The sequence below is a fragment of the Tinamus guttatus genome, unplaced genomic scaffold, assembly GCF_059628265.1.
Source record: "Tinamus guttatus ecotype Peru unplaced genomic scaffold, ASM5962826v1 Tinamus_guttatus_pri_ptg000211l, whole genome shotgun sequence".
In the NCBI taxonomy this organism is placed as follows: Eukaryota; Metazoa; Chordata; class Aves; order Tinamiformes; family Tinamidae; genus Tinamus; species Tinamus guttatus.
In genome coordinates, this window is record NW_028288745.1 from 9,061,594 (window position 1) to 9,072,777 (window position 11,184).

At 36.9% G+C, this 11,184-nt stretch overlaps 1 protein-coding gene across 1 annotated transcript; it reads left to right on the plus strand.

Moving 5' to 3' along the window:
* Positions 1-5: 5 nt before the first annotated feature.
* On the plus strand, positions 6-10,145 carry GCLM (glutamate-cysteine ligase modifier subunit). The gene is made up of 7 exons (XM_088524518.1): positions 6-176; positions 3,023-3,088; positions 4,692-4,776; positions 5,533-5,589; positions 6,358-6,560; positions 7,676-7,790; positions 9,532-10,145. The coding sequence occupies exons 1-7, from the start codon at positions 57-59 to the stop codon at positions 9,699-9,701; spliced, it is 816 nt and encodes a 271-aa protein (XP_088380644.1). The 5' UTR covers positions 6-56; the 3' UTR covers positions 9,702-10,145.
* Positions 10,146-11,184: the final 1,039 nt, after the last annotated feature.

The window sequence follows — 11,184 nt, forward strand, 5'->3', positions numbered from 1 at the left end:
CGCCGCGCGCCACTGCAGGTGCCGCCCAGAGTCCGGCTTCGCCGCGCGGCTTCGCCATGGGGACGGACGTTCCGCGCGCCCTCCTGGAGCGGGCGACCACCCTCAACCTGCAGACCGGCAACCTGCTTAACTGGGGCGGTCAGCGCAAGAAGTGCCCAGCGACCCCCGGCGAAGAGGTGAGCGGGGGCGGGCGCGGGCGGCCCTCGGCGCCAGCGGCTTCGCCTCAGGGCGCGCGGCCTCCGGGGGCAGGCGGAGCGGCAGGCGGGCAGGAGACGCGGGGGGGGCCTGGCGGGCCGCACTGTGGCGGCTACGGAGCATCCAGGCACCCGCTGTCACCGCCGAGAGTAGGCGAGCCCCGGGCGCGCCAGAAATATCCGAGTAAAGTACATTTTTCCGGGCACTTGAAAGCATCCCCTGGTGTCCGTTATCGCGATAAAAATGTCCAGGTGTTGTGTGGGTTTTGTTTGTTTGTTTTTCTCTTTTATGTGCTACAGCCTAGTTAAGAGTTATCAGGTTAGTCTTTGTTAAACTCGTGTTCTGTCAGCTCTGCCCAGTGCTCTAAAAAGCAACACAGGCAGGGCTGGCCTCCTTGCGGGGGTCAGCTCCCCACGTGTGGTGACCATGTTCTTGCTGCTGAAGTATCTGGCAGCCGAGAAGTCCTGTGAGAGCGGGATGAGGCTTTGCTGGCCATAGGCTAGGGGCCTTGGCACCTTCTCCTCGTGGGGAATCGCCTGCCTGGTGAAACTGGGAACTTTGCGATGTCCAAGCCTCTTGCTGCTAAAACCAGACCACGTTTCTGGTCTTGAAAAATAACGACTGTTACAACACTTAAGTGCTCTCTGTAATGCTAAAGGAGATTACAGGTGCTTCTTTAGCAAGAGAGATATTAATTGGTATGAATTTACACTGTAAGTGACTGACAAATGACAGGTCTCAGCCATTGCTTGCTCTGTTTCTCTCTCTTTTTTTTTTTGAAGACAGCATTTTTAAACTCTGGGGAGTTTAAAACTTTGGGGAAAAATAAATATTTTAAAATAATAGTTTAAAAGTATTAATTTATCTTTAGTAATGTATGACAGCAGTTAGATAATCCTGTACAAATATGTGGAATCGTTTAGCTGTAGCCTTCAGAAGCACAGTATTTGCTGTCTCATCATGACACAGTAATCTGAAAATGGTAGCTTAATAATTACGAGAGCTTTAGTTTGGGCTGGTTGATGCTATATAGTGGCACTGTAGATACTGAAGTCTGTTGAGTTCATACAAATCATGCGAAAGTGGTCTTAAAAAGGCTATCTAGAAAGGTGATGTAATAAGAAGGAAGAATGCATCATATGAAAGTTATTTGTTTTAATGTGGAACAGTGCCAAAGTAAAAAGTTACCTTCATGTGGCAGCTGCCTTCTGCACTTTGTGAAATTCAGCATCAAAAAAGTTGGCAGTATTGTAAAACAGCCTTGTGTCAGTGGTCTTGGAAGGTTATTTAAAAGTGGTGCATACCTAATCAGTTAAGATATTTTCCTTCATTTATTGGCAGAGAGATCTGTGGTTATACATAAGACTGGCTGGTTTTGAGAGTTATTTGCTCTATTTAGAGTGATTTGTGTGCACTTTTTTTTAAGTTCAAGAGTCTAAGGCTAAGTTCTGCAGAATACGAACTTAGTCAAGAGTTTGGCTTTTTGCATGTGTTGGGAGGGGGGAATGGGGAAAACCATGTGTGCTGGGACAGAGGTTAGTTTGTATTGACTGGGGAATGCAGAGCGTGAGAGTTGTGTAGTAGTTATATGAGGCATATACTAACACTTTTCCTTAGAGGAAGAGATGACATAAGTTACATCAGAGTGTACTCAAGATGTTCCAGCTTTGTGGTTAGTTATTTGGTGGTGGTGGTGGCAGGGGGGTTCATTCTTGCCTTGCTTTTTGATTCAGGTTTTTTTTTTTTTTTTTTTTTGCCCATTTTTAAATGGCTAGGAGCAAATGTTCAAACTTGTATTCACAAAAAATTCTGCCGTTTTGTGTATCAACCACTTTTACTTGTGGCCAGGGATGGCTTGGCTTTGATACTTGTCAGTTCATACAAGTTCATACATTTTGGGCTCTCTGAATTGATATCAGTTGCAGCAGGAAATAGCAATCCTTTTTTTTTTTTGTATATTGATTTAAAAAAGTATCCAGACAGATACAAAACACACTACTGAAAGGTGAAGTAAAGCAGTGGCTCATGAAGGGCCTTAGCCTGCAATAGGTAACAGATTTGACTTTACGTAAGTAAAGGATACCTCTACTTAGGCACTGAGTAACAATTCCTAAGCTTGTGTAAGTGGGAACCTGAGGCACTGAAGTGGCTGAAGCACTGGTGCAGTATGTAGTTAATTAGCTTGCTGAGACTTAGCAGTAATGCCATATTATGTTTAAGAAGACCCATGATCAGAATTCTACTTGGATGAATTTTTTGTCTGTGGATGCAGGAAAAATGCAACTGCAAGATAGGATCTTAATTTCCACCTTCAGGAATGGATGCCTTAAAGGCATTAATAATGTGGCACAGTGGAATAGGCAGGCAGTGAAGGACAAGGGTTAGATGCCTATGGGGGCAAAAAAAAAAGTAATGAAGCTAATGAATGTATTGAATATTTAATGAATCTCTCCAAATGTTTCTAACAATGTAGCACATATGGTATTAGCATTCAACTGTGTTCAAACCCAAAAATCTCTGCATTAATAAAACTAGTTCTATTTTCTTTAGAAGTTTTCTTTAAAGATGGCATTGACCTGAAAAATACCTGAAACACAATACATAAATTACTATTAAAGTTCCTTGTGAAAGAGGAGAAGAAAACAAGTAAGTAGAGTCTACTAGTTTGAACAAGTTTCAGGCAGAAACTATGAAGGAAGAATGTTCTGTGGTTAAAGGAATGGTGCCATTAGTTTACTGTTGGTCCTCCTTATGCACCTCTGAATCACTGTATTTCTGTGCAAATATAATATAACTATACTGGAATATGAAAAAAAATATTTTATAGGTGCGGGACTGCATTCAAAAAACACTGAGTGAATGGAGCACAAAGATTGGACAAGATCTAAATCAGGTAGGAGATGTATTACATCTCATGCATGTGTGTCATGTGACCAGCTAAATATTTTTTCTTTTCATATCTTTTAAAACATAATTAATCTATTAAGCTTCTATAAATGCATCTGCAGCTCCAGTTATCTTCTTAACTCTTCTTTTTCTTAATGTGTCTTAAACTTGAAAAGGCTAGGAAATACTGAGTTAAACATTTGTGTTGATGAGAAGGACATTTCTTAGTAAAATAGATGTCCTGGTTAGTAAGATTGCAAGCCTATTATTGCGGACATTGCAAAGGGCATTTGCTAGTGTGTTTATAGAAAAGTGTCAATAGACAATTTTCTAAACTTTGACTCTTTCATGGAGATGATAAACTAGATAGTTGAAAATTGCCCAGTTTGAAGACAACTCAAAGTGTAGCCTTGGCTGTCTCGGAAATATTCCTGAAGATTCACAACTAGCTGTTTTTTTATGTCTTTGAGAGCTAAAGGTTGATGGGTAATAATTAAAATGAAGATCCTGGCCAAATGACATCAAGATCTAGTGTACTTGCCTCCTCTTGTTTTTACTTATTATTCTTACTATTATTTCCACATAATAAAGCAGTAAGGAGCTTCTACCGAATACATTATTTGCTCTGCAAGATATTAACATTTCACTTAAAAAGCAACTTTCCTGACCTTTTTTTTTTTTTTCCATTCATGCTCATTGGTTCTTGACTAATGATGGCATAACTAATGGCTGTTTTCCACATGGAGTGTGGTGAAACAAGTTATTGCTGTATGATTTCTATGGAAGCTCAAATGATCACTAGAGAAGTAAAGATAAATAGATAAACACTATAGATAAACACTATGTCTGCATAAGATGTAGCAATCCTTTTAAAATTTTTAATGTAAATTAAGTTTTTTCTTAAAATATTAACTGTGTAATTATGAATTATTTTATGAATTATACTGGTTTCTGATCATTCAAAAAATCTTATTTTGTAAAACTTTTTTATATGAGAGCAGGAATTATTGAAGGGTTTGCATATGCACACATATATATGTATATAAAGAAAAGCACAAACCTTGTGTACATAAAGCTTCAAGAAAAGTCATTTTGTACCAGCTGACCTAAGATTTCAGTCTAGCCTTAGATGTGGACAGTGTGAAACCTCAAAAATGTTCCAAATTCTCAATATAGTTATTTTATAAAAATGTTTGTTTTAAATCTGTTTTCAACACTTTTGTGTTTGGGTTCCTTTAAATTACAAAGTAGTCTTATAAAGCATTCTTTTTTCTTCTTTTTTCATTATTTTTAGCAAGACATTTTCAATATTAGTGATTTGTTCACATCAGAAAAGTAGAACTCTGCTAAAGCTTATTGAAACAACACTGCTCAGTAATTCACTTCTGACATTAGGGACATATAGGTCATTTCACACATCTTTTTCCTCTGCTCTCCTCATAGAAGTCAAGCATTGGATTAGTTTCTTCTTTTGTGTCACTGCACTCTTATACTACTTTTGTTTCTAACTGATGCAAGTCTTTCTTGATGAATCTCACTTAAAAGTGTTCTTGAGCTTCATACTGTCTTCTGCTGATGCATTGTTACTAAATCTAGTGTGCTTGCTACAGGAAGCACTGGAGGTTCTGGAATGTACTGTAGCTCAAGCTATTGAAAAAATAAACCCTGAAGAAAGAGATGAGTTGAAAGTGTCAGGTAAGAACAGAGTCCAAAAATAAATCCAGTGGTCATAAAAAGGTTTCATATGTTGTTACTAATAGTTTTCATATATTTTTCTTGTTTTGTAATGGCTAAGTAAAATAACAGTAATACATACTGTCCTACTTAGCTTTGGGCAATCTAGATTTTGGCCAAGAAAGTCCAGGATTAATACTTTGGATATTAAAAGCTCCACATTCTTACACTATAACTTCCATCTTCTCAACTGATCTTAAATGTATTTTGTGAATCTTAGTTGACTTTTCTGATGCAAATTATTAAAGCTAATTCTGCAATTAAGAAATAGCATTGGAAGCACATTTATTTGCATAACTTTTCCAGGTTGAATATGATGAACTTGAAGGAGGCAGTCCAAACTAGCACTAGTACATTTTGAGTCTCAGTAAGTTGTGAAGAGGTCTGTTTGTGCTGTTATGTTTGGGGCTTTATAAACAGGATGTTATGATTCCCCCTCAATGCTTCAGTGTTTAAAGTCTAGCTTTATGGCTTATTCAGATCATCCATTAGATGTTTTGCTGTTTTGAGATTACACAAACTTTTAGATTTAAGAGAACAGTGTTTTTATTAGTCACCTTTCAGAACAATTTTTCAGTTTTCTGAAGTGGCTAGTATACATGAGTTTTTGGGGAGAGGGTTCTTAAGAATGTATAGTGTATATAGCAAAAGTAGTAAATATCTGTTTGGTAATGACTGGCTTGTCTTAGTTACTGATTTCAGTTTCTTTGAAAATAGCAAAACTTTTCATCGTTGGATCAAACTCTGCATCAATCAGAGATGCAGTTGGCATGGGTAAGTATGAGACTCCTACATCTGATAGTAGGGCTTCATTCTGATTTTAATCTTTAGGATCAGTGCTATAAGCAGCTGACCAAGTAGTTAAGTTTTACTGAAAATAATATACGATGGCTGTACTGATGTCTGAAGTCCTGTTGTCTACCATAGCTGTGGTTTTGAGCAATACAAGCACTGAACTTTACCACTTTGGAAGATTAGGCCTGAGGGATTCTTAAAGAAAAGTGTTGGGCATTATTCTGTTCTAGCTATGTCCTGGTTAATAGTGTCTTTACTCTAAATCATAGTATGAATTGCTAAAAATATGCTGACAGAGTCATCTTGCAAGAGAATATTTTATTTAGTAACTCTAGTTTTACTCTTTTTACTATGCAGAAAAGAAACCTCAAAGCTTGCATCCTTTATAAATCTCTGTGACATTCCAAGGCTCGCTGTTTCTCTCTTGAAGTTTAAATTCTCGTAATGGGGCATAGGTCTTCTGATCTGTGTCTTGTGTTTGGGGTGTAACTGGTGGAGAAAGTTAGTTAAACTTAGTAAGAAATTGATGACTATCAATTCCTTCTCAATTTGATCACTGTCTTGAGGAAAAATATATTCTCAAATGATGAAGGCTGAATTATTAGAGTGAAAACTGGAAGTGTTTCGTGTATTGTGTGTGGTGTTTCTTTTCTTTGTTTTTTTTTTGTTTGTTTGTTTGTTTTTTAGTATCATTGTACTTTAGGTTCTTGCGCACAATTTTGCAGTATTTTTGTTCTCTTTCCTCAGCATGTTCTGCACTCGGAGTTGCTCAGTTAGATTCTGTCATTATCGCCCCACCTCCTATTGAAGATGGAATTAGCCTCTCCTTGGAGTATTTACAACCGTATTGGCAAGAGCTCGAAAATCTAGTTCAAAACAAAAAGATTGTTGCCATAGGTACCTCTGACTTAGATAAAGTACTGTTAGAGCAGCTGTATCTATGGGCACAGGTGAGAACAACCTTCCTATTTGTAGCATTTCTGAGACAGTTACATTGATGGCTACATTGTTATAATTTTTTATTGTAAATAGTCTTGTATAGAAAATATAAATTAGCCACATTATTTTCATGTATTACCGTTTGTCACTATGTTGTTTATGAGGGAGTATTCAAGTGTGGTAATCACTTGCTCTGTGCTCTTACATGAACGCCAGCAAAGACTGGAAACTGGATCTATTCGGTAACAGGTGTTTTGAAGTAACAAAGGTTTGAACCTTGAATGCTCTTATAATTGGAAAGGATCATAAATAGTATTGGAAAGGAATATAAATATACTTAAAAAAATAGTTTTATTTCAGTGACTAAGCGCATAGCCTTTTTCATTTCCAGCTTTATTACTCTTGGAAGGACTTTTCTTTAGGAAAATGCTGCTTAAGTGATAAACTAAATATAAGAAGGAAAGCAGACTATAAATCAAGAGGCATGAAGTTTTTTGTCCAGTGTGGCTGTTTGCCTCTAGCCATGTTTGAGTGATGGAGGTCTGTAGTAGTATCCTTGTGTAAGCTTGTGAATATACTGTTTTCTGATTCTTTGAAGGCTTTTCTTACTCTTTCTGTTGTTTGTTTTTCCCCGCTATTTTATGCTCTTTTGCAGTTTATGAGCATACTGTATCTGCATAAGAGGCTATACTAAAAATCTTCATTTGTACTCATCACTGTTGCATATATTGAGAGGAGAATAGTTGGAGGCATTTGTGGACACTTAGATGATGATTGGGGTGTAGCCTTTGAGTAGAGTTGGTAGAGGAGATTCCATTATAACTTAATCTGATTTAGGCATTTGGACTTGAAAGATACCAAATTATATATCCTTAATGAAGTAACTGGATTTTAAATTGGGTGTCTTTTTTTGCAGTTTATAGCCCCTGTAATGTTTTTGCTAGGAAGTGTAAAAAAAAAAAAAAAAAAAAAAAATGCTCTTCTAGGGAGCACAGCAGACTAGAAGCCAGAATGCACTGGTAGATGTTTCACTGTAGTAGTATTTCTGTTAAAATAGAGGGTATTGGGAAACAACTGAAATAGTACATTCATTTTTTTTCTTATAAAAATATTCTGTTACTTTCAGGTGAAACCAAGTAGTAACCAGGTAAATCTAGCTTCCTGTTGTGTTATGCCCCCTGATCTCACAGCATTTGCGAAACAATTTGACATACAGCTATTAACTCACAATGATCCAAAAGGTAAGACTTTACCAGATACTTTAATAGAAGACTTCAAAAAGTTTGTATTCTGTACCAGATGTGGATTAATTTTTCTTTGAGTTTCAAATGTTGTTACATTTGAATCCAGCACAAAGAATTCTAAGTATACTCTTATAAAATATTTCTATTAAGTTCCTCAGTCTTTGTTGCTACAAAGATCGAAGCAATCTTCTGGACTAGGATCCTCTTTTGAAATAGCTCTAACTGGAGCATTAAAAAAGCAAATGGAATAAAGCATTGGGAACTATGTACTGCATATTGTGCAAAAATTGTTTATTTACAGACAAAAAATACAGAATTAAATGAACTGTATTGCTGAAGTTCAGTAATTGGTAATAAATGTGAGATACTTGCAGAAACTTTGTTTGAAATAGCTTATGAAGTAGCATTCATGGAGAGTTGATTTTGATAATTTAGTTTTGATTGTTTGAGTGAAGCAGTGACTTCTTAAAAATCACATTGTTATGAGAAGTTAGTGTAAATTCTGTGTCTTTTAGAACAGTGTTTTTTTATTTTAAGATGACTTTGAGACTTTCCTTTAGATTCTAGAACTGAGTTACCAGCTCTCTAGAATACTATGGGATCTTGCATGAGCTTCTCTTGTGCCTTGTCTAATGTTCCTTGATATAATATATTGCTAAGTATATTGCTGGAATTGCAAACCAACAATATCTTGCTCATTCCCTGACTGTTTTCTTCATGACCAGCTGTTTAGAGTGTTCTCTTTTTTTTTTCTTTTGTTTTCTCCTCTTCCTTACCTTTCCCCTTATCTCTTCCCCCCCAAAAAAGGAGATGGGAAATATATATATAATTCAAACTGTCATAATCCCCCTGTCATTAGTAATGAGTTCATTCAGTCTTGAGTACATATCAGAACTTGCTACTGCAGCACAGAAAATGAATGGCAATTTTCTCTGGCAATTTTCATCTCCTGTGAAGTCCAAAATGAAACTTGCAATTTCATACTGTACCAAAATAGTCTTGAGTATAAAATACTCAAAATACAGTCTTGAAGTAGAGGAGAGGATTTGGAGTAGAGAACAAAGCAAGGAGTGTGTGTGTGTGTTTTTTTTTTTTTTTTTTTTCTCCTTGTGTTGCTTGTTCATGTTAGTTTTTCTGTTCTGGACTGCTAAAGAATATGGAGTGACTGTTTGGAACTCTCCTCTTCCAAAAACTTGTTTCTTTGATTGTTTTGTACCCTCTTTCCTTTTCCACTTTGTGGTATTTCAAGATTGTTTAAGCCCACTTTTCTCAATTTTGGTGCAATAGAAACATTGGTAGAGCAGCAGACTCTACCTGGCTCACAAATAAGCCCAATTATGGGAACATTTCTACATCTTGAGATGTCTGAGCAAGTTCAGTACATTGCTAATTTCAGCCTTGCTTTTTACGCACCTCTGATTTGTCTAGCTGACTTCTCAAACCTAAGTTTTGGTACATCCCACCAATTGTTCTGCTGTTAGACTCTTCTTAATCTCGGTTTAAAAAAAAACAAGTCCCAAATACTTAGTTCTGATTGCTACTGATATGGCAAAATCAAGTGTCTCAAATTTCTTTAATATTCAGGAGCTTACCCCACTTTCAGAAGAATGGAACTATTTGGTGCAGTTTAATATTTTTGACTGTAGGCAAAAGCCTCTCTTACTGAGTGTTATTTTTTTCCATCTGCTTACATTTACATAACATTATTTAAAGCTTGAATATCCTTTTTTAACTTTAGAATTGCTCTGTGAAGCAAGTTTCCAAGAAGTTCTCCAGGAAAGCATCCAGACCACGAAAGCCCACGAATGGATTCCTCTATGGCTTCTCCGGTATTCGGTCATTGTTAAAAGCAGAGGAATTATCAAGTCCAAAGGCTTTATCTTACAGGCTAAAAGAAATGCCTCTTAAAACACTTCCTCATTTTTACAATAACTTGCTGTTTTAACTTCTTGGGGACAAGGGGAACATTGCTGCTTTTGTAGGAAGATTTCACAACAGCTGTAACAAAGTCCAAAAGTTGTAATTTTTCAGAGTGGTGTCAGCAGAAGTGTCTGCCGTGTTCTGATACTTGTTTTATTTCTTAACCTACTCACCAGTTCGTTTAAAATATGAAATATTTTGTTTTCATTAAACTCTTTCCTAACTGAAATTCTATGTAAAGAAAATGTTCAAAATATTTTTCTTTTGTAAGACCACTGCACTGTAAAACTATCACTGTATTTTAGCTACCCTCAGGTAGTATTTAAAAAAAATGTATATTTTATTTTTTAACAAGTTGAATTTCTTTTAAATAATAGCTACTAACTGGGTAGGTACCTAGAGTTCAGACTTTCAAAGACTAATTTGTATAGATAACTCTCATCTATCATGAAAAATTATTTGAAAAAATAAATTGATATGTCATTAATGTAGGCACATCAGCTGATTAATTTGTGTGGATGGGAAAATTGGTTCATTTTTAATACATTATAGAAAACTTTTATTTTGGGAGCGAGGAGAAAGCATCTTCAGAGTTACTTTGAGTGTTACTTGAAGTCCTCCTGGCTTCTTGGTGCCTCTAATTTTTGTAGAAGGGCAGTTTGAAGTAGAAAATGTAGAAAATGTTTTTGCTGTGATTACTTAAAGTAAGAGCTGGAAACAAGTGATGAAAAACCTATAAATTGGAAATCATAATGCAACTGGTTTATTCTCAACTGTGGCACTTTTTTTTTTTTTTTTTTTTTTTAAATTCAGGAGCCACAGAAGAGAGGGTAACTGTGAGGCTGCTTGTTACATGATCGTGTACAGTGGCTGACTTGGAGGTTGCCTAGGGAGCTTTGCTTGAGTGCCATTCAGCAATGGCACTGGCGTTAGCTTCAAGCCGTGCGCACCGCTGTGTGCCGCGCTCTTCGTGCGGTCTGTCCCGCGGGCTCCTGCGCCCGGAGGCTGCCGCGGCTCGGGCAAGGCTGCGCGTTCAGTGTTGCCTTTCTCTTGAGCAGCCCTTTCTGCTTCTTGGGCCTATACATCAAAATAAATACCGAAACTGAAACTTGTAGTTTGGCAGGAGCTTGATGCTACGCTTCTAAAATCAAATAAGCATTTTCTTAGTGACTTTAGATATTAACAGGGCTTTCTGCTAGTGCTTGTTAACTTAATTTTACGTGTTTTGAGCTTTGGGCTGTGAGGGAGTTAATTTCCACTATGTTGTCAGCTAGTGGCATTTTAATGCTTGTAGGCACTGTCTGGAAGTATCAGCTTACTATAATACATTCCATTAATTCAAAACGTTAATTATCAAGACATTTTCGAATCTTTAAATAGCTGTATGTGGCAAATTCTAGGAAGCTTTCCTAGGCTATTTCAGTTGTTTTGTTAAATAGCAGAGGGAGAGAGCTGGAGCTAGTAATGAAAC